At 37.7% G+C, this 24242-nt stretch overlaps 1 protein-coding gene across 29 annotated transcripts in view; it reads right to left on the minus strand.

The window, feature by feature from the left end:
- Window positions 1-24242, minus strand: part of PDE4D (phosphodiesterase 4D) — a 1385565-nt gene that overhangs the window by 96994 nt on the left and 1264329 nt on the right. The window contains exon 1 of one of the 29 annotated variants that reach the window (XM_077897912.1): window positions 19350-20474. The exons of 25 other annotated variants lie outside the window; for them this stretch is intronic. Coding sequence is in view for 1 of the 4 variants with exons in the window: in XM_077897914.1 (XP_077754040.1) it covers window positions 19295-19340 (46 nt within the window). In the remaining 3 variants the exon portion in view is untranslated. Of the gene's footprint in view, window positions 1-19294; window positions 20475-24242 lie in introns of those variants that run through there. 3 more of the 29 variants (XM_077897911.1, XM_077897914.1, XM_077897918.1) reach the window with 3 other exon arrangements.

A 24242-nucleotide genomic window follows, 5' to 3' on the forward strand; every position in this document is an offset into this window, starting at 1 on the left:
CAGAGTTATGAAATTAATCCCACAGCCAAACTTCCTGCAAAATGTTCCTTCACTGTTGTATTGGGTGGCATTTGTCTCCGTTCTCCAGACTGCTCACCAGATGGTGAAGGAGTATCTCTCTCCATGGAGCAACATTTTCATAGTGCTTCTTGCCACTCACTCACTACTGAAAAGTTGTAAAAGAAAAAAATACCTGTGGAAGCAAGTACTTGGCTGAAAAATGTGGCTTTCTCTTTAGGAAGTATCTGCAGGGCACAATAGGGGCCCCAAAGAGCTATCATGTGAAAATACAGATGATCCTTGGTTTTGATCTTCTTTGAAGTTTATTAAGAACAAACTTGAATCTGTACCAATCTTGACAGGCATGGAAGTCAGAAGCACAAATAGGAAATGTGAAGCTCTCCTAATATTCCGTTTAATCTTATAAAACAATCATGAAATTCATTATGATTCAAGACCTGTACTATTACTTTGAAGGAGACAGTACATAAATATATAATCTTACCTCAAATATAATTAGCTAAAGACTAAAATCATGGTTTGATACTACTGTCATTGTGAAAAAGAATAACAAAGGTTTTCATCAACATCCCATCCTAAAAGTTAGACACTTTTTATTTATTTTTATTTTTTTAAGGATTTTTAAAATTTATTCATGAGAGACATAGAGAGAGAGAGAGAGAGAGAGAGAGAGGCAGAGACATAGGCAAAGGGAGAAGCAGGCTCCCTGCAGGGAGCCCAATGTGGGACTAGATCCCTGACCTCCAGGATCATGCCCTGGGCTGAAGGTGGCGCTAAACCGCTGAGCCACCTGGGCTGCCCAAAGTTAGACACTTTCTAAAAAAGATTTTATTTATTTATTTGAGAGAGGGAGTGTATGGGTGTGTGTGAGTGGGGTGGGGGCTTGGGGGTGTGGGTGGGAAGGGTAGAGAAGCAGATTCCCCATGAGCACGGAGCCTGACCTCAGGGCAATCTCAGGACCCTGAGATTATGACCTGAGCCAAAGTCAGTCACTTCACCGACTGAGCTATCCCGGTGGCCCATATGTTAGACACTCCAAATGAAACACGGATAGATTAACTACAAGTAAACATTCATACTCAAATGGTTGATTATTTTGTTTGGAAATTTGTTGTGCATAGAATAGCAAGGGAAAAGCATAAGGGCCTAACATCTCCAAGGAGAAGTGATGCTTTTAATGATGCCAAACCATTCCCAATAGGAAAAAAAAATTTATTTGAAAAAACACTTAAAAATCATGAAAATGGATGGTATGGGAGCCAAATATCATTTAGGCAATATTTTATAGAAACCATAAAATTGTTGAGAAGAGTGACTACAGTATTAGTTATTGGTGTTCACTATTTCAGAAGAGAAAGTTGAATGCTGTCCTATCTCTAAGGAGTAATAACTTCCTGCTATTCAGTTTTGAGTTTTATAAGTGCCCATGATAAGCAGCAGAAAAATAAGTCTTTTTCACATTTTTAATTGAAGTGTAACTGATATATAATATTCTATTAGCTTCACATGTACATCACAATTATTCAATTTTTATGCATTATAAAATGATCCCCACAATAAGTTTAGTTACCATCTGTCACCATATAAAGTTTTACAATATTATTGGCTATATTTCCTATGTGGTACATTACATCTCCACAACATTTATTTTGTAACTGGAAGTTTTGCTGATGAGAAGTCTGATAACTTTGAAAGATCCTTTTTTGTTTTCTAGAAGCTTTTAGGACCAATTTCTTATTCTTGGAATTATAAAATTTATTCATGCGTCTTGGTATGCATTGTTTTTTTTTTTTTTTTTCTCTAGTGGGCACTGGATAAATCTTTTCAATCTGAGGATTTCAATCACTCCTCAGGTCAACATTTTTTCCCCCAATTATTTTCTCCCTACCCCTTGTCACTCTGCTATTCCTCACAGTCTTCATTATTTCTTTTTACCGTCATATTTTATATTCTTGTCTTTTTGCTCCACATTCTGGAAGATTTGCTTGATTAATTCAATATTCAAGCATGTTCAGTATTTCATCCAGTCTTCCTATTTGTTTTCAGCATCCTGCTCCTATTTCACAAAAAACTTGATCATACTTAACATATTTTTCCCTTAATCCCTCTGAAAATTTAATATTTTAAGGTTTTTTTTCTATACTTTTTCTTATCTCTGTTCTGGAAATAGAAAACAAATTTTCTTCAGACAAATGCACTTGTTTTGTTCATTCATTAGTTTCTTTTCATTCATGCTATTGGTTTTCTTCAAATGTCTAGTGATCTTTTCCTGACTGTGAATATTTATAATTTTAGAACCAGGAGTTTCTTAGATGGTAGGCAGGGGTTTCATAAGTAGTTGTGTAGTACTTGTAAATGGATTAATTAGCAATCTAATGCAATTTCAATCACAAAGTCAATGGGATTTCTTAGGAGGACTTCACAAATTATAAAATTAATTTTTTTAAATTAATTTTTATAACAAAACTATTAGCAAAATCAAATGAGTGTAACCGAGAAAATTCTGAAAAATAAGATTTGTTAAGAGGGTGCATGTTCTCACTCATACAAATTATATTTTTTAAAATTTATTTATTTATTCATGAGACACTGAGAGAGAGGTAGAGATGCAGACAGAGGGAGAAGCAGGCTCCTCACAGGGAGCCTGATGTGGGACTTGATCCCAGGACCCCTGGGGATCATGACCTGAGCCAAAGACAGACACTCAACCACTGAGCAACCCAGCCATCCCTTAAATTGTATTTTTTTTATCCATAATAATTATAACATGGTATTTTTGATATAAGAAAAGGGTATAAGGGTTAAAAGACAGAGCTGACCATTATTAAATTTAGTAAAATACAGAAGTAAGATCTCAAGCCAGTAAGAAAGCTAGATTACGTAGTAAATAGTGTTGTGAAAATTTAGGAATCCTAGGTAAAGAATATTAGTGCCCTGACTTAACATAAAACTTATTCCATAATTATTAAAGATTTAAAAACATAATGCATTTATACACACACACACACACATATGAAGTCTTGCTGAGGATTTATAAAATATATTTATATTTTTAAAATACTTATATATAGGCCATATAAACAGTTTAAAACTCCTATGTATTAAAGGAAAATATCCATAAATGTAAAATTATAAATGAAACTTGGGATGATAGAGGGGGCAAATAACAAAATATTCAGAAATAGCCAAAAACAATGTTGTGTATAAAACTCCTTTTCCAAGGAGTCTATACAGCAGAGTAAAAAAATAAACTTAGTGGTGAATTACTATAATTGCCCCCATTTTATACATGACAAAACTAAGACTTGGAAGGTGAAAGAACTGGCTGAGGATCATGTCACTAAGTCTGTGGAGCTGGGATTTCAACCTAAGGCGTCTGGTTTCAGAGCTCAGCTCTCAGCCCTATGCTGCATTGCCTATTCCAGCCAATTCTCTGGTATGAATTTTACATATCTCTCTGTGAGACTTTGCTTATCATACTTCCCAAGCCAGAACCCATATCTCTTCTTTCCTGACCTACCAGTTGCCCTTGTATTTCCACACCCAGTTCCATTAAAAACTTCTCCACAAAGTTTTTTCAACAATTCTAGCCCTTCCTGGAATTCCCTCCTCCCTTGGATTTGAGAATGCTCCCCTGGTCCTCTGCCTATGTCTCAGTCACTCTTTCCCAATCTCTTTGTTGGATTCTTCTTTCTCTACATGTTTCTTTCCTAATCCTACTCAATGCCCCAGCATTTATTCTCGAAACTGCAGTATCTACCTAGTTATATTCTGAAAACGTCAGCTTAGTTTGCTCTTCCTAATGCCATAGTTCTCCACCGGAAGGTTTAGACATTTCAAACTCCGTATTTGCAACATTGGTATTTGTTTGCTATTCTTACTGTCTTACTGAGATGTCACCAACATTCACTCAGCTACTGAAGCCAAAAATCTGAGAGTATGATCCTTGACTCTTCCCTCTTTCAAGCCCAACCTCCCAAATGTCACCACATTCTGTCCAATTTACTCTGTAAATAATTAAGTTTCGCTCCCCACCTTCTGAATTCCCTTAGTTCAAGTCCCCTTTGTTTCTCATGTGATTATTGTAGTAGGCTCTGAGCTGGTTTCCTGTGCCTGTTTTTACCCTATTCATTCCAATTTAATCTCTGCATCAGCATTTCTCAAATTTGAGAGGTCACAGATTTCCAAAGACACTTCCACAACTCTCAGAGGTGTACAGTTTCCATATGACAAACTTTGCAGCAAAAAGTTACATACTTTTCATCAGTTGACTATGTATGGCTAATGCAATAATTCATGTCTTAGTAAATACAAAGGAAAAATTCAGGCACATGATCTAGAAAATGCTGCCATTTGATTTTTTTTAAAGTATATTAAAAATGAAACCTCTACTCTGAAAACTATAAAACATTAATGAAAGAAACTGAGGACAACACAGACAAATGGAAATATATCCCATGCTCATAGACTGGAAGAACAAATACTGCTAAAATGTCCTCACTACCCAAAGCAATCTAAGAATCTAATGCAATCCCTATCAAAATAGCAACAGCATTTTTCACAGAACTAGAACAAAAAATCCTAAACTTTCTATGGAACCACAAAAGATTCTGAATAGACAAAGTAGAACAAGTCTATAGGTATTATAACTCCAGATTTTAAGATACACTACAAGGCTGTAGTAATCAAAGCACTATGGTATTTGCACAAATCCAGACACAAAGATGAATGGAACAGAATAGAGTCCACAAATAAACCCAAAATTATATGGTCAATTAATCTTTGACAAAGAAGGTGAGAATATGCAATGGGGAGAAAGACAAGTCTCCTCAACAAATGGTGTTGGGAAAACCGGACAGCTACATGCAAAAGAATGAAACTGGGCTACTTTATTACACCATACACAACAATAAACTCAAAATGAATTAAAGATATAAATGTGAGACCTGAAACCATAAAAATCTGAGAAGAGAGCACAGGCAGTAATTTCTCTGACACAGGCCATAGCAACAACACTTTTCTAGATATGTCTCCTGAGACAAGGGAAACAGAAGCAAAAATAAACTGTTAGGACTACACCAAATAAAAAGCATCCACACAGTGAAGGAAAGAATCAACAAAACCAAATGTCAGCCTACTGAATGCAGAAGATATTTGCAAATGACATATATGATAAAAGGTTAGTATCCAAAATATATAAAGAAATTATACATCTCCATACACAAAAAAAAGCAAAAAACGCAAAAAAAAATGCAATTAAAAGTGGGCAGGAGACGTAAACAGACCTCTCTCCAAAGAAGACAGACAGATGGCCAAAACACACATGAAAAGATGCTCAACATCACTCATCATTAGCAAACCACAATGAGATGTCACCTCATACCTGTCAGAATGGTTAAAATCAACAACACAAGAAACAACAAGTTTTGGCAAGGGTGTGGAGACAAAGGAACCCTTGCACACTGTTGGTGGAAATGCAGACTGGTGCAGCCACTGTGGAAGACAATATGGAGTTTCCACAAAAAATTAAAAATAGAAGTACCATATGGTCCAGTAGTTCTATACTAGGTTCTTACCCCCAAATTACAACAATACTAATTTGTAAAAGAGATATACAGCCCTATGTTTATTGTGGCATCATGGACAACAGCCAAATTATGAAAGTGTCCATTGGTAGATGAATGGATAAAAAGATGTGGCACATATATACAATGAGATATTACCCGGTCATATAAAGAAGGAAATCTTGCCATTTATAACAACATGGATGACTCTAGAGAATATGACACTAAATTAAGTAAGTCAGTCAGATAAAGACAAATACGATATCATTCCACTCATATGTAGAATTTAAGAAACAAAACAGAAACCAACCAAGAAACAGATTCTTAACTATAGAGTATAAATTGATGGTGACCAGAGGGCAGGTAGTTGGGGGGATGTAGTTGATGGGGATTAAGAGTTCTCTTGTCATGATGAGCACTGAGTAATGTACAGAATTGTTGAATCACTATACTGTACTGTATTGTATCTTACTGATACTGGAATTAAAATTAAAAATACATTAAAAATGAAAACAAAGGGGCACCTGGGTAGCTCAGTGGTTGAGCATCTGCCTTTGGCTCAGGGCGTGATCCCAGAGTCCTGGGATCAAGTCCTGTATCCGGCTCCTCGCAGGGAGCCTGCTTCTCCCTTTGCCTATGTCTCTGCTTTTCTGTGTGTCTCTCTCATGAATAAATAAATAAAATCTTTTTAAAAAATGAAAACACAAAATTAAAAAAATATATTACAAAGACTCCTTTTGGCATACAATGCTAAAGTGGGCCAAATGTTTTCATGATAAAATTTTAGGCTGATAGGCACCTGGGTGGCTCAGTCAGTAAAGTGTCTGTCTTCTACTCAGGTAGAAGGGCTCAATCCCGGCATCAGGGAGTCTGTTTCTCTCTCTCCCTCTGCCTGCTACTCCCCCTGCTTGGCTCTCTCTCTCTCTGTCAAATGAATGAATAAAATCTTAAGAAAAAATTTTAGGCTGATATTTCTCCCTTTGAATAAAATCACCCGAATGCTTAAAGAAAAAAAATATCCACGCTCCTTAGCATGATTTTCAAGACTTGGCAATTCATGATAGGTTGTTTCTCTTGAATCATCCCTCTTACCCTTCCCCATTACCCATTGTGCGACATACTGCAACCTGTTTGGGGCTTGCTGGTGCCTTTCACACTGCAGTATTTGCTTAGATTATTGACACCTAACCACAATACATCGTTTCTGGTCTAGCTAGTTTCTTATCCTCAAAGCCTAAACTCAGGGATTTTCATCTCTGGGAGAATCTCTGATTTTCTTCTTTTTTCTTTTTCACTCTTGAAATGGTATCTGTGCACCTATGGCATGCCGTGATGTAATTGACCATTTATGTTTCTGTTTAATGCTCTTGGCTGTTGGGTCCTTGAAATTTGGGACTTATACCACTTTCCAGTCTCCCAGCCTACTACAATTATGAGGCACTTAATACATCTTTGTTAAATGGATCAATGATCTTCCATCTATATTTATCTTCCTTTTTTATTGTGATTAACTCATTCATTCATTTATTCATTCACTAGTTCCTTATCTGTTAGTTTTGGAGAACATAATGCTGAATAAGACACAGCCCTGGCCCCTGCAGAGCACTTTATTATTGTACTGTATCATCTCTTACCACCACCCCCCCCCCGCCCCAATCATTTAGTTGTATTAGTCTTTTCTTCAAAAGAATAGCAGGGACTCATCATAATATATCTCTGTCCCTAACAGTTTTAGACCATTGTAGAAGTGTATGTGTATTTGGGGAATAGACTTATTTTGCCTGTAGGAGAAGCCTACTAATGCATAGTTCTACCAGAGGAGCCTGCTATGTGGAAACCCCAAGTGCTATACTTCAAAGTAATTGTGGCAATTTATAGGCTTTTCTGACATACATGTGCTAAGTGGGCTGGCAGGTGGAATTATGAGTCCAGGAAAAAAACAGAATGTTGCATATGATTCCAGGTCATTAGCCAATCTCTGAGGGTGATACTGATTTCATCAAGATAAATAGACCAATTTCTATTGAATTTTAGTCAACATTATATATTAGTTTGACTATATTTATTTATTTCTATATTTACAGATGAAGAAAACAAAATGATCTAGTATGATAAGTACAAAAAATTACTTTCAGTTCTGGTGGCTCTCTTATTTTTTCTAGATAACAAGGGAAGATAACAGAGCTAATGTTTATTGAGAATTTATATTGGATAGGCTCACTTTTAAGCATTCTTACATATATTAATACACTGAAGCTTTACAACAACTCTTATACCTGTTTCATTGCTAGGGAAACTGAAGCATAAACAGCCTCAGTAACTTGCCCAAGGTAACTTGGCTACGTTATGTGGAGCTAGAATTCAAACACAGGCAATCTTCACTTTTTACAATTGATTTATGCTTCCTATAAAAGGAGTACTGGACTGGTTGTTACAAAGCCAGGCTTCAAGTCTTGAACTCACAATACAATAGCAGAGTGAATTTAAGGATGTCATTTCATTTTATCTTCTGAATTTCATTGTCTTTGCACCCTTTACCCCCTGTGAGGAGAAAAAAACTTTACATAGTCTTTTCTAAACTGAAAAGTGTTATAAATTCAAGATTTTTTTTTACATTAAAATTGTGCTTACGAGCCTGGAAGAGAGTCTTCCAGAAAGTCTTTGTAAGGGCAGAGACAAGGTGAGACACCAGCACTGAATGTTCAGACTCCTACTATGTTAAGCTGTACATTTTATTGCTAAACCTAAGAGGGAGGGATTAGAGAACAGGAGAGTAGAAAGCAACAAGGTATGAAGCTTGGCTTTTAGAGAGTAGTATAAATTATTTTCTTAATTAATTTCAGAGCATTAACAATTATTTATAAGATAAGCAGAGTTGAAAGGTCTCAGGAAGGAGTAAAATTATTTTTAAAATACAGTCAAATTGTTAAAAATTATCAGAACCATCTGTAAAAAGCAGTTTGATCATATATTTCCAAAAAAATTTATGCTCTGGCTGTTGGTATTAGCAATCAGGGGACGAACACGTCTCATGTTTTATGCATAGTAACAGTTAACACCATGTCTAGTGCACTTGGCATTAGCCTCGGAGTTAGAAAGTCTAAATTTTGTGCTCATTTGGTTCCAGGACAATAAAGAAGTGGCCACCTTTCTCTGGGGAGATGTGTCTCCTCCAGTAATAAAAAGCATGTTGATGCACTTGCCTCCTCTCCAAGACTGAAATGGTAAGACAGTGTCTGTAAAATTATTTGAACTCTTTACAAGATAAAACATACACAGACGTACTAGCTTGAGAAGCACTGCTGTTAACTCTCTTATGCATGAGCACAACAAGAAGGAAAAAAAGATACCTTAAAGGCAGTCCCAAATTATAAAAACATTGGGTAAGGCTGCAAAGAGTGACAGGAGAGAAAGCAACATCAATAACAACAATGCTGAATCCAAACTAGTATTTGTACTCTATACTCTACAGATTATCAAAAGGGTCCTTCACTGAGTGCTCCAGAGTATTATCCTTTCTCACTGACAGGTTGCAGCAAATATTTTAACTTATGTGGGCTTTGGTGCCCTAAAAGGTACTTAAAAATTCCTTTTAGAAATACTTTTCATGAAGAAGTACAATCACAAGCAAAAAAATTCAAATACCTACTAAACATATGAAACAGTGCTCACCCTTATTACTACTCAGGGAAAGTCGATGATCCATTATAGAATCTCCGTATTTGTAAACAAAACAAAACAAAACAAAACTGGAGAGTCTGATAATAATATGTTCTTCTAAGATGTAGAGTGACAGGAATTCTCAGACTATTTTCATACACTTCACCAAACACTTCCATCTAGTAAAGTTAAAGATGTACATGACCCAGGATTCCATTCTTTGGTATATTCCCCTATGGAAATGCATGCTATTTGCACCAAGATACATGTATATGAATGTTCTTAATATCCTTATTCATAATATTCCCAATGTAGGAAGCACTCAACTTCATAACAAGAGAAGACTGGACAAATAAATTATAGTTCCTTTATACAACAAAACACTATATAGTCGTGAAAATGTATAATCCTCACTTACATGCAACACTAATGTATTGTATAAGTATGATATTGTGTAAAAGGAGGAAAACATAAAAGTATCCATGAGATTGGTCCATTTACATAGGATACAAAAACAGACTAAGCTGAACTCTTGTTTTGAGAAGGACACACAGATGGTAAACCGTATCACAAAGAAAAGCAGAAAGAGAAAGAAAGGGTAGGATGATGGTTATCTCTCTAGAGAAGAAGAATTGGGAAAAAAAAGAGTGCTTTTGAAGGATGATTAAAATAGGTATTTACTTAGAACTATGTTAAATTTAACATTTATGTTCTATGTACTTTTCTAAATGTTTATTGTATTTTACAACTTAAAATTTTACAAAGATACTATTAAGCTATAGTAATCAAGGCAGTGTGGTATTAGAGAAAGAGGAGACAAATCAATCAATGGAATAGAACATAGGGCCCCAAAACAGACCCATATAAATGTACTCAAATGTACTGATCTTTCACAAAGAAGCAAAGGCAATAAAATGGAAAAAAAGATATTTTTGACAAATGGTGCTAGAACAACCGGACATCCACATACAAAAAAAAAAAAAAAAAAAAAAAAGGATCTAGACACAGACATTACACTTGTCACAAAAATTAACTCAAAATGGATCAGAGATCTAAGTGTAAAATACAAAACTACAAAAATCCTAGATTATAATAACATAGCTGAAAATCTAGATGACTTTAAGTTTGGTCATGAGTTTTTAGATATAATACCAAATGCATAATCCATGAGATAAATGAAAAGCTAGACTTCATTAAAATTGAAAATTTCTGTTCTGTAAAAGACAATGCTACAAAAATGAGAAGACAATCCACAGACTGGGGGAAAATACTGGACTGTTATTCAAAATACACAAAAAAATCTTTTAACTGAACAATAATAAGCAACTAGATTAAAAACAATCCATCCATTGGACTAGAAATTTGCCCAAAAGAGGTGAAAATTTATATCCAGGAAGAAACCCACAAATCCATGTTTATAGTAGCCTTGTCCATAATTGCCAAAACTTGGAAGCACTAAGCTGTCCTTCAGTAGTGAATGGATAAACAAACTGTGGTATATCCAGGCAATAGAATATCATTCATCACTAAAAAGAAATGAGTGAGCTATCAAACATAGAGGAACATAAAATGAATATTACTAAATGAAAGAAGCCAATCTGAAAAGGCTACATACTGTATGATTCCAGTTATATGTCATTCTGGAAGAGGCAAAACTTTGGAGACAGTAAAGAGATTAGTGGTTGCTAGGGGGTGAAAAGAGAAGAGAGAAGGATAATAAATAAATAAATTAATAAATTCTCTGTGGAGCACAGGATTTTTACAGCAATGAAAATACTGTCTATTATAATGGTTGATACTTGCATTATGCGTTTCTCCAAACCAAGAGTAAGACCCAATATAAAGTAAAGATTTTGGGTGATAATGATATGTCAATGTAGGTTTGTCAATTGTAAAAAAAAACAAACAAAAAACATCGATCTGGTCGGGAATGTTGAAACTTGGGGAAGTTGTGCATATATTGGGGTTGGGAGCATATGAGAAATCTCCACCTTCTGCTCAATTCTGCTGTCAAATTAAATTTTCTCTAAAACAGTCTACTGGAAAAAAGAAAGCCCCCTAAAAACAAAACCCAAAAGTCAAAACACTTGTGGCTTCCTGGAAGTTTCCAAAAATCTCACAAAACCTAAAGAGATTAAAAAAAAAAAAAAGATTTGGAAACCTCTACCCCTAAATCAACTATATAAGTGCTGATGAAGATCACCTGGTGGATAACTCAGAGATTTAATATGAAAAGTCTCCTTAAATAACATATACTTACTGGGGAAGAACACAGAGTCCAAACTGCAAACTGTTAGCAGGGGAAAGAACTGAAGACTTTTCTCTTCAAAACTGCCAAGTGAGTCTGGTTTAATTGAAATTGATGGCAAAGACAACAGAGCACACTTAATTGAATTTTAATCTTAATGATCTCTAAGCCATGTTTGAAACATAAACATACATGTGAGAGTTCTTCAAGATGTTGGACATGGATTTGTTTTCATAATTCAAAAGCATACTTTGCCTATGAATCTCTTTTTAACAAGCTTTGGCTGGGAATTCTTTTCTTCCAGATGTTTGGTGTTGTATAGACACAACTTCCGTCTCCCTGCATAGAATTTAAAACAAAGTTATAAAGAGTATGTTTATTTTACAAACTGGTTTATTAAGATATCTGATCTAGGAGATACAACACTCAATGATCAGGAGTCCCAGGAAGAGAGAAGAGAGCAAATGGAGAAAGTAAAATGAATTGTCTATAGGTTTATATAATGATGATAGCATCTCTTTATCTGAAGAAAGACCTCTTACTACTTTCAAGTCATTTTATATTTCTAAGTCATTATTAAATAGACCAATTAACAATTTTGGTAAAAAAAAAAAAAAAAAAAGAAAAGCCTTCCAAATAATACACGGATATTTTTTTGTTATTTACACTTTCATTTAAAACCCCTATTTAAACAATTTATAGAAGGCAAGGTAATTGGGCAGTTGAGAAGATAATCTCTGTAGTCAGATCTGGATTTAAATCCCAGCTCTACTATTTACTTAGACAAGTCATATTACCTCTCTACGCATGTGTCACTTATATTTATTTTTTAAAAGATTTCATTCATTTATTTGAGAGAGAGAGAGAGAAAGAAAAAGAACATGAGCAGAGGGAGGGGCAGGGGGACAGGCAGAAGCAGAGTGCCCCCTGAGTGTTGAGCCTCAGTGTGGGGCTCTATCCCAGGACCCCAAGGTCATGACCTAAACCAAAGTCAGGAGTTGGATGCTTAATCTACTGAGCTACCCAGGTGCCCCATGTGTGTCATTTTTAAATAAGAATGGACAGTCTCAAGGAAATTCTCCAGAATGAAGAGACTAGAATAAGTATATCACATCAATTGAGTAAAGAAATCCATAGGAAACAGAGAGACAATGGAAAACCTCTGAAGGACTATCATTTGTGCCATCAGAAAGACAATGCATTCTTGAAGTAAGAATAGATACTATTAAAAAGGAATCACCAAAAAAACAAGAGAGTATTGAAATGTAAAAAAAAGGGGGGGCAAAATAAAATTTTAACAAAAAGGTTGGAAGACAAATTTGAAGAAATCTTCCAGAAGGCAGAACAAAACACCATAGAAGTAAAAAAATGGGGAGGGGAGAAGTGAGGATATTAAGGGATCTGATCTAGGAGAACCAACACTCAATGATCAGGAATCCCAGGAAGAGAGAACAGAGCAAATGGAGAAAGTAAAATTACCAAGGAACTAATAAAAGCAAAAATTTTGGGGACACCCGAGTGGTTCAGTTCATGAAGTGTCTGCTTTCAGCTTAGGTCATGTTCCCAGGGGCCTGGGATCGAGCCCCACATTGGGGTTCCCTACTTGGTAAGGAGTCTGTTTCTCCCTCTGCATCTGCCTTCCTCTCCCCCTTGCTTGTGAGCTCTTTATCTCTGTCAAATAAATAAATAAACATCTTCTTTTTTTAAAAAAAGCAAAAATTCCAGAATTAAAGGATCCATATGTTTAGCATGAAAAGATCTAGGACAATAGATGAAGCCCCAAACCAGGACAATCAACAATGAAATGTAGAAACACTGGTGAGGAGGAGAACGTCTGCCAAGAAAAATAGGTTTCGAACAGATATCAGGATGTTTATCCATGTTAGAAAACAATGGAATGATGTCTACAAAATATGAGAAAAAACATTCATAATCTAGAATTCAACTGAAATTAATTAATCCATGCCTGAGATGACTGAGGGCTTAAATGCAGTTGGTGGAGTCTATGTAGCATAGAGTAGGTTCCTGCACAGGAGACCTCCCAAGTGAGGTTTATCCTCAACTTTGAAACTCAATGTTAGAAAAAGAAAAAGGAGCACCCTTAGCACTACCCAAAGACCCTAAATACCCTATGACAAATATTGCTTCTTTGCCAATACCACAGAGTCAGGGTATCAAGTCAGGGTATCAAGGAGCAAATTTATAAAGTGTGCCAGCCTTTGTGCTTTGGAAAAAGCATATTTTCTTTTTGTACAGCTGATACTTCTGAATAGATGGGTCAGTAGACAATATGCAGTGAGAAATGAAGGCCAAATACTAATTGCGAAGTCAGTTTTGCTTAGACTTTGTATATTGGCACTAAATCTTGTGAGTTATTAAAAAAATAACTAAGAAGGACTTTTTGCCTTGACTTAATGACACAGCATTCAACCACCTTGTATGACAAAGTAGAAAAGTATTTTTAATTTTTATGCTTTTTAAATTACCATGGAATCATTTTATGAACAATCCCATAGGGTGGTATTTTTAGATACTAATTTCCTACCTAAAAAGAATGGAGTAACAACAACAAGATAAACTAAGACAAAACCTCAAAATCCTTCTTGGTATTTTAGTATTCTTTTACAAAGGATCCAGTTTATCACAGTAATTGATTCCTTCTCTTACATTGGCGATATTACTATATTAAATGGCTAAAGGATAAACTTAGGTAACAGTGGAGCTATAGTTCTTCTAGAAATAAGATAATTAAATAGCTATGCCTGCCAAGAAAGCTTTCTTTGAACATTTCTATTGCCCCCTCTCATTATTTCTGGCCACCTGATTAGTTATTAGACTTGGGTGACCGCTTTTTCCTGATACGACTTCAAGCCTGCTCCTGAGTTCTCCAGGCATTGCTCTACCAGAAAAAAAAAAAAAAATGAACACAGCATTTTCGCATTTTCTTCACTACTTAAACGATATGCTGAACTGTTTAATACATTCCGAGTTTTTCTCCTTCTAACTCCCCAAGATAATTTTATAATTGGCTAGGACTGATGGTAATAGATTAATAAGTCTGAAATCATTATTAATAAGATTCCTCCTTAAAATAAGAAGAGTTTTCAGCAGCTGACACTGAAGGAGAATTCACACTAAGCTGTTAAACAGGCTATTCCTGGGCTTCTCTACTCATTCCTAACAAGGGTAGATTGCTTCCTATTTCCCTCAACTGTTCTTTATTCATTTCACAAATATTACTTAACTGTGTCCGATGCACCAGGCCCTGTGGTAGTTATTGTGGAGGAAACCAAGGGGGAAAAAAAATCTAGTGTTTTCCTTCCCGATGGAGATAGAGATAAGACTTAGTGACAGGGGCCCCTGAGGAGGAAACTGAAGAATGAGAAGCACTGGAGAAAGTCAGGAGGAGAAACTAAGTTGTGAATAAAAGTGAGCCCACATGACAGTTAGTTCAATAATTAATGAAACGCAATTTGTGTTTAGACTTCCGAATCCACTGGTTAACTCTGATTGATCCATCATGAGCTGATGGACACGAGAAGTTGCCATCTCATCAAGAGCTAGGACTGCATCTCTACTGAACAGTTGGTTGTTATGGACACCCAGCATTCAGTACTCCTTTCCTTTTTTTTTTTTTTTTTTTAAGATTTATTTATTTATTAAAGACACAGAGACAGAGGCAAAGTCACAGGCAGAGGGGGAAGCAGGCTGCCTGTGAGGTGCCTGATGTGGGACTCGATCCCAGGATCCTGAGATCGCGACCTGAGCCAAAGGCAGATGCTCAACCACTGAGCCACCCAGGTGCCCCCAGTTCTCCTTTCTTTCGAAAACCTTTGGGGAAACTCTTTGCTGTTAAGATGGGACCACTGTGGTCAGCTCAGGGTAGGATCTACCTCTGTTAATTATAGGGGAACTACTAGAGAGGGATGCTCTTTTTTCTGTTGAACATAAAACCTGGAATGGTTTAGCTCTAGGATTCTGACATTGGGGCTGTGCCTATGTGTATGGAAATTGAGAATAAAGCCCAAAATTGAGAGAGTAAATCCTCATAAAAAATCCTGAAGCAATGATACCCATAGTCTACTTAAAACCTCAGGGAACCATGTTAAGTGGGGGTATGACTCCACTCACATGCTATTTGTAGGTGAAATGCATCCAGGAGGACATTCTGCTGAGTGTAAAAATGAGTGTGTAACAACCGCTTAAGGGTGATACCCTTCAGTATTATACTCCTCAAGGTCCAATTGTGCCCTTTAAATTGAGGAATACTCTCAAGGGAATGGAAGAAACAAAATTGCTTGTCAATCTGAAGAAATAATTAGGTAAAAAACAAGGTAAAACTTAAGAACAGATTTTTTAAAAAAGGAATTTTCTTTTTCTGAAGATAAATAGGAATGGGCACATGACAAGCACTTTGATAACTGACACATATAAGTCAGCAAGCAAAACCAACCAAACAGGAAAACATTCAGATATGTGAAAAATGAAGCAGTTCTTCTGACAGCCAAAAAACACAACTTTATAAGACCGCTTGAGTTATGTATTTTGACTGGTAATGCGTCATGTTAGTACTTTTATTGAAACCACAACAACGTTTGTCTTCCTAAAAATAGTTGCTGCACTTTAGAAAAGTACAATATGAAGTTTCAGACTAGTGCTGGGCTCAACACACCCACAGAGCCCTAAGAGATTTTTGAAGCCCCTGATCTCTGGATTTCACAAATATCCCATCTCTCCTGCCAGTTCCACTCCAAACATACAACATGCAAGCAAGTCACAACAGAGCAGAATCACTGAAGAACATCATAACCTGAAAATGACAGTCTGAAAAAGAAAATCACTGAAGCAAAGCTGAAAAAACAATCACGTAATTATCTTAGAACTTTTTTCCTGAAATATAATTTTTCTTCCCATTGAACATGCACAAAAAGCCACCCATGGGCACTCATGTGGTTCCTTTTTAGCCTCTGCCTGTTTGCTTAAAGACAAGGGAACCTGCTTAAAAGCCAAATACACTGATAAATGTTTACCGATAAAATCTTCCAGATGGGACTACTTTCAAGGAAGGTCAATTACAAGCCTCGTGGCTCTCCTTTTAATGATATCCTTTAATGATCCCCTTTCCTCTCCCAGAAAATTAAATCACAAAAACAGCTTTGGCTGAGAATGACCCAGTAATCCTCATAATCACATTGCAATCACAGACAAGGAGATCAAAGCACAGGTGTACTGAGAAATAGAGGTTTCCATCCCACTATAAAATGTGAACTTGCTACAGACTGAGATCAAACGTGCTTTTAGCTCCTCCAACCCCAACAACTTCCAGTATTTTAAAAATTCCGTGGTTTCCTAGATTAATAAACTTCTCTCGATTTTCCTCTTCTCAATTTCGATCAAACATCAGCAATTGCTCACATATTGTGGCTGGTTTTCATAATTTTAATAATTTTAGAAATTTGGTGAGTTATGTTGAACCTCGAAGTGCATCAACAAGACCCCCAAGTTCGTAAGCCATTGCCTCCAATACTGTAAAGACAGAACCTAGTGATGGGGGATGCCTGGGTGGCTCAATGGTTGAGCATCTGCCTTTGTCTCAGGGCGTGATCCTGGCTGGGGTCCTGGGATCGAGTACCACATCAGGCTCCCTGCAGGGAGGCTGCTTCTTCCTCTGCCTATGTCTCTGCCTCTCGCCTCTCTCTGTGTGTCTCTCATGAATAAATAAATAAAAATCTTTAAAAAAAAAGAACCTAGTGATGGAAAATTATGTAAAGATAAATGTGATACTAATATATTAGTTAGAAATTGAATTAGGCAGCCAGTAGTGGGGTAAGAGTGATTTCTTTTTGTTTCATTTTTCTTAAAGATTTTGAGATTGAGAGTGCAGGTGCCAGTGAGTACAGGTTGGGGGGGAGGGGCAGAAGGAGAAAAATCTTCAAGCAGACTCCTTGCTGAGCTGGGGGGTGGGGTATCGTGGGGCTCTATCTCACCATCCGTTAAGTCCTGACCTGGGCTGAAACCAAGAGTTGGCCACTTAATTGACTGAGCCACCCAGGTACCCCTTTTGTTTCATGTGAAGAGAATTCAGGGATAGGCCAAGGCTGGAATGATGACACCGTTTTCACCAGAGAAACTGGGCTCCTATCATCTTTCTGCTCCACCATCCTACACACATGCCTTTCATTGTCAAGGCCACGCAGGTTGCTGGATGGCCACTGATGCTCCAGCCATCACATGAACATTCACAAGTCCATGCTATAGGAAGATTGGCAAGGGTGAAAGGGAGCTCCAGGCAGGAGCTCCCTCTGCTACATTTCATTGGTACCCGTATCTCTAAGGGAGGTTGAGAAAGCAGTCTTTTGTCTGGGCAGTTGTCACCTAATAAAACTAAGATTCACTTAGTAGCTTTAATCATATTGGTTACCAAAAGAACAAATCTGTTGAGGATATTTAACACTTCCAGTTTACCTTCCAGTAAACAAGGTGCAATCCCTTGTTTACAGAGAAACCCAGAGCAAAATGATTGAGACATTTTCCCCAAACTATAGAATCAGCCAAGAACCAGAAGCAAAATTCAGACCCTTGATCTATCGGTAAAGATCCAGGTTTTTATGGACAAAGCAAACTTCAACGAGGTTAGCTCAGGATATTCAGCTAACCAACTGAACAGTAACACATCTTGCTACCTGGGTAAGACCCTGTGACTCATACTTCAGGCTTTACGGTCATGACTGCTCACAAACTGTAAAATCCACCCTCTTTGGTTATAAAGTGAGAATCACCATATTCACCACAAGTCACATATAGGTTTATATGGCCACTAAATTACCAAGAAAAAGAGAGAGATGCCTTATAATGTGACATTACGAGCTCTAGTTTGTAGGGTAGCAGAACTGTTCCACACTCAAGGGCAAAAACTGGTGCTTGAATTTCATGAGTGAACTTGAGGTCTTTTATGGTGGTGGCTTTTGAAGCACACACACAAACACATTATTATGGTGTCTCCTGAAATTGATGTGCTCAAAATAGCATCCACCATTATACAAGGAGGACTGAATGTTTTGAGGCCTTTCTTTCTTTCTCTCTCTCTCTCTCTCTTTCTTTCTTTCTTTTCTTTTCTTTTCTTTTCTTTTTTCTTTTCTTTTCTTTTCTTTTCTTTCTTTTCTTTCCTTCCTTCCTTCCTTCCTTCCTTCCTTCCTTCCTTCCTTCCTTCCTTCCTCTCTCTCTCTCTCTCTCTCTCTCTCTCTCTCTCTCTCTTTCTTTCAACACTGCTCTTCTCTTATCTCTGCATTGACCATGGTCCTCACTTCCTCAACTCTCTCCCAGCAGCCTTCTTTACCAACCACGGGGTACAGTGGTAATCCAGGTACTGTGTGCTTTCTTCAGCGCTTCCAACTACATTATGGTATACCTGCTCTCAGGTTTCACCTGTTTTACATCTTAAGCTTGTTGAGAGTGGGGTCTACCTCTTTATTTTCTCTAACACACAGCATATGATAAAGATCTCAATTTTCTTCCATGAGGTCATGCCTAGGACACTGCAGTATTCTTCCAAACTAGCCTCCCTCCCCTGCTTCCAGCAGTTCCATGGATCCTTTCCACTTGGCCGCACTCACAACCTGTCCCACCTATGTCACCTAAACTACAGACTGCGGCAAGCCTCACTTATCTGTACTTGCGCCACTATTTATAAATATAAATAAGATTTTTTAGGTGGCCCCAACCTGCATTCACACATCATCTTGTTCCTTGCCCTCCCATCTGTTTGCGCTGTATATACCATAAGCTACTCAGATATAGTCACCTTTTTTACATGTCTGTGACTGTATTACGCATGCTGTCCCCTCCATCGGAAATACCTTTTTTTTTCTTTCATTTATGAAGAGATTCTAGAAGTCCCTCAAGGTGTATGTGAATGACTTATTATCCGTGAAACTCTCTGTATATCTAGCATTCTCTAAAAGATAGGGAAGCTTAAGCATAACTTTACAAATGCTATCATGATCACACCTATTCTATTGGATTTGGAAGATTCCATGAGGTTAGAATTATGTTTATTTTAGGTCACCGTGGATCCCAGGTTCTAGAACACAGGAAATACTCAATAGTTTGCTGAATGGATGAGTGTCAGTTTCCCTAAGTAAACTTAGGTAATTTTCTTGAGAGTCTGTGCTTGTCATAAGTGATCTTGTCTCATTTAATTCTATATCCATAAGGGCTAGCATAATGCTGAGATGTAAATACTGTCACATCTCTTTTGTTTCTCCAGTTAATCACTGGAGTTCCCCTTTCAGTGGGAAATCTAGTCTCTTCCTTCTTGAAAACTCCCCCTCTTCTAAATTGCCCAAGAACCTCAGGAATTATTCAAACTAAAACAGAATCTTGCTTCTAAACTGCAGGTGGAGAGAGGATTACCAATTAGCATGAAGGCTTCTGCTGCTGTTACATGGTATCACGGTTGAACACTGGTCCTGTGAGGTCCTGGGGTGCTGCCGGTTCAGGTCTCCCCAGGCTTCTAGGATAGTTCAACCTTGGACTCCCAAGATTGTAGCTCTTTGATTTCACTTTACTTATTTAGACAAAAAAATCTGCCCTCAGTCGACAACCCTGGGCCATTGCCTTGAGCAGGTACCCGAGCTTTGCCTTCCTTCCAGCCGTGTTAAGCTCTCTAGGGCCTGTTGTTCAGCATGCCTTCCGACAATAAATATCTGGCCTCACCAAATCTATTTTCTTGGGCTTCCCTTACTTGTAATAGCAGAAAGAGGTCCCATCTCTCTTCTCCCAGCAGACTTTGAAATTCTTAGGTAATTAGTTCTAGTCTCCCAACTTTACCAAAGGGCGGGCAGCTTCTAATGAAAAGGGGGAGACCTTGTCACATTCTTTCTCTAGGGAAAGAGAGGCCCACAAAGCCTCATATTAATATAACTAAGGGACTCCCCTTAGTGATTTTGCCCCAAAATCATAAATATATGAATTCCTAGGACCTTTTTCCAAAAATAGACTGAGAAATGGCGAGCAAGATTTAGTTTTTTTTTTTTTTTTTTTTAAGATTTTACTATTTATTCATGAAAGACACAGAGAAAGAGGCAGAGACACAGGCAGAGGGAAAGGCAGGCTCCCCACAGGGAGCCTGATGTGGGACTCAATCTTGGGACTCTGGGACACGCCCTGAGCCGAAGGCATTCAACCACTGAGCCACCCAGCCCTCCCAAGATTTAGAATTTCTGTCTCTCCAGTCATCCTCTTACATAGGCATGAAGATGCTTACTGAAATTTAACGGAATCATTTTTTCCAAAACCTTTTTTCTTAGGACCAATAATTTATGACCATAAAGACAAGGTAGGATTAGGACAGTGGAACAATCCTTATCCTATAATTGTCCTTTTCTGAGAGGCCAAGAAAACAGTGAGTCGGATAATCAACTATGGAAAAAGAAAAAAAAAAAAAAAAGGTGCACAGCCCCAGCAATCCAATAAGACAAAAAGATATTCATTCCATAGTGAAGACCTGGCAGTGCGGGGTCATGTTTGAGTAGGAGAGGACAGATACAATAACAATAAATTTCAATTAGATGACAAAGTCAGCCATAGATCACTGTGCCTTTTTCATTAAGACCTGGAAAAGGGAGGCTTACTATTCAGCTTGTGTTTGTTTAGAGAGATTCATAGCAATCCTTTCTTCAAATGGGTCCACCTAGTTCAGCTTTAATAGAACATAATCTAGAGGAGATGACCCCAAACTGAAGCTTTCTGTACTGAAGTGCAGTGACTCTAAAAAGAGCACATTCTTTCCCCACATTTTTATGCCCCTAAAATCCATGTCTTACAATCAGCAGCATCATGGATTTGATAAAATGGAGTAATTAGTCAAATAGTTTTAATTAAATACAATGCTTTAAAAATGTAAATATGGACAACCTAAAAACTGTCCAAACATCCAGGTTCCTGTCCCAGGATCAGGATATGACTACATGAGCCTATTAAAGCAGAGACACAGGTAACAGTGGCAAGTGAAGATGAACTGGAGCAAGGTGGTTCTCAGAGGGTTCCCCATCAAGAAGTCCATGAGCATCAGCATCACTTGAGAAGTTGTTAGAAGTGCAAAATTCTCAGGTTCTACTCCAGATGTACTGAATCAGAATCCCTGGGGTATGGCCAGCCCTTCAATCTGAGTTTTAACACAGTCTCACCATGAGTTTGAGAACCAGGCTTCCAGGAGCAAAGCTACCTGGCCAGCATTATTTGGCATATCTGGGGGAGGAGGAGAGTCCTATTTCAACCCAGTGGCAAGGTTTCCATAAAGAGAGAAAGATTCTAGGGCCCCCTGATGCAGGGAAGCACTTCTTTAATGTCTGTCGCTCAGTTCCTCGGTTCTGGCTCAATATTCACGAAAGTAGTTTCTGATTAGGATTTTACCTCCCAGGGGCTGAATTACTAGGAAAGAGTGAACTGATCAGGCCAGTATGGTATCCTGTCTACTTGACAATGCATTTCACACTGTAAGTTACTTCATTAGCGCTCCTGCTGTTACACTAAATTCTTGAGTTCCGAGTATCAGTCACAGAACAAGTCTAACTAGGTTCTAAGAAAATCAGATATCAGAAAACGAAAATTCAGTCCCTGAAATTTGCATATATTGTAAAGACACTGCCTAGAAGGGTCCACTATATGCACAAGCCATTTAAATGAACTTGTTCACTAGGTCCAAAGAAGCACAGAATTGAGGACAGTTAAGTCAAGGTTGCAAACTGGCTGGCAGTCCTCTGGCAAGATGTGGTCCACGGATGTGGTTTAGCCCACACACATTGTTTAAAAATTGGGAAATTACACTTAAAATTTTGGATTTCTTCCTGACTTAAAAAAGCTAAAGATTTGACAACAGGGAACCCACATCCTGGCACTTCAACAAGAGCCTGGAACTAAGCAGAAACTGCTTTCTTTAGAGGGGCTGTTCCCTTCATTTGCCTTATTGGCTTCTAACTGGCTAGCCTGTTCTGTTATGTTACCTGTCTGACCTCGGAGACATTTGAGTTTGCAGAGACATTTGAGTTTGAGGACAACTGATTTATATAAATATTTTTTGTGGAATAGATTATTGAGATGATTTGAATAAAATGAATTACTCAGAAAATTAACTCAACTTTATTTCATACCTTTACAGCTCTTGGTATATATGTGTGGGCAGGGGTATACAGGTTATTCTTTTAAAAAATATTTATTAATTTTACAGAGAGAGAGGGAGAGAGAATCTCAAGCAGACTCCCCGCTGAGCACAGAGCCTGACACAGGGCTTGATCCCACAACCCTTAGATCATGATGGAGCTAAAACTGAGGTCAGCTGCTCAACTGAATGAGTCACCCAGGTACCGTACAGGTTAGTTATTCTTAAAAAGAGACACAGTGAGAAGGGCAAAGACTGTTGTGATAGAATGAAAAGTGTGCTGAACTGGGCCTCTAATGCTTAGATTTGGATCTGCTACTTTACTAAATGTACAAGTATCCCTGAGCCTCAATTTATGTGTGTTCTATGGGAATGACTACATCTACCACACACATCAGGCTTACCGTGGGGATTAGAGATATATGTTCAACTTCCTAACCTACCATAGACTCTCAAAAATGGTTACTAAATTAAAAGTGGATGTGTTTTGGGCATCTGGGTGGCTCACTTGGTTAAGCGCCTGCCTTTGGCTGGGGTCATGATCTAAAGGTCCTGAGATCAAGCCCCACATCAGGCTCCTTGCTCAGTGGGGAGCCTGCTTCTCTCTCTTTCTGCCTGCCACTTGTGCTCTCTGTCAAAGAAATAAGATCTTTAAAATAATAAAATAAAATTGGATGTTTTGTTACCTGCATTTTACTTTAGAAATTATACATGATATAGATGAACATTTGGAAAAAAATTCAAAATTGACTCTGAGAGAATCTTACATTGCAATGAGAATCATCAGTTGCAGGGAATTGATGTTTACTGATGGTAAACTATGAACCATGCACTATCCTGGATGCTGTATATACATTGTCCCCTACAGCCGCACCATGAGTTAGTATTAACACTCTCTTTTACACATTAGAACTCGGGGCTTGAAAAGTTTAGGTAATTTACCTGAAGTCACACAGTGTTGATAACCAGGGTACATTTCACTCAAAAGCCTTTACTTGTGAGAACGTTAGCAGTTCTCAAACTAGATTAACTATAAGAACTGCTTGGACTCCTAGTTGAAAACCCAGCTTCTCTTTTCCTTCCCAAGCTTCCTGAATCAGATTCTAAAGGGAACAGCCTGGGACTCTGCATATTGTATCAAAGCCTCAAGTAAATCTTAATAATAGCAAGGAAACACAGCTTGAAAAAAACTGACAAAGAGTCAAAGTAAGCAGAAATAGAATTGATTTGCATTATGCTCAGTAGAAGGAAGAGAGCAAAGAAGGGACGAGAATAGGAAGGGACAGAGGGACAAAAAGAATCCTGGAGCTAATGTCTATGTCACTTGAAGGATTATGAGAACACACTCACTACATGGGTGCTTTCTTTCTAACTGTACCCAGGCTGTTTAATGCAAACACAGGAGCCAGCCAACAGGAAGCTCAGCTTGCCACTGCAAAGGAGCAAAGCACTTTGAACTACAGGCATCTTGTACACCCAAATTACATGCTGCGATACACATAGTATTTGAGCTGTTCCGCAAGACAGAAGCCAATTATTCTTGGCACGTACTTCTATCATGCTATCCAAATCACCATCCCTCACATGTGGA

This window comes from Canis aureus, chromosome 5 (assembly GCF_053574225.1).
Source record: "Canis aureus isolate CA01 chromosome 5, VMU_Caureus_v.1.0, whole genome shotgun sequence".
NCBI classification, from domain to species: Eukaryota; Metazoa; Chordata; class Mammalia; order Carnivora; family Canidae; genus Canis; species Canis aureus.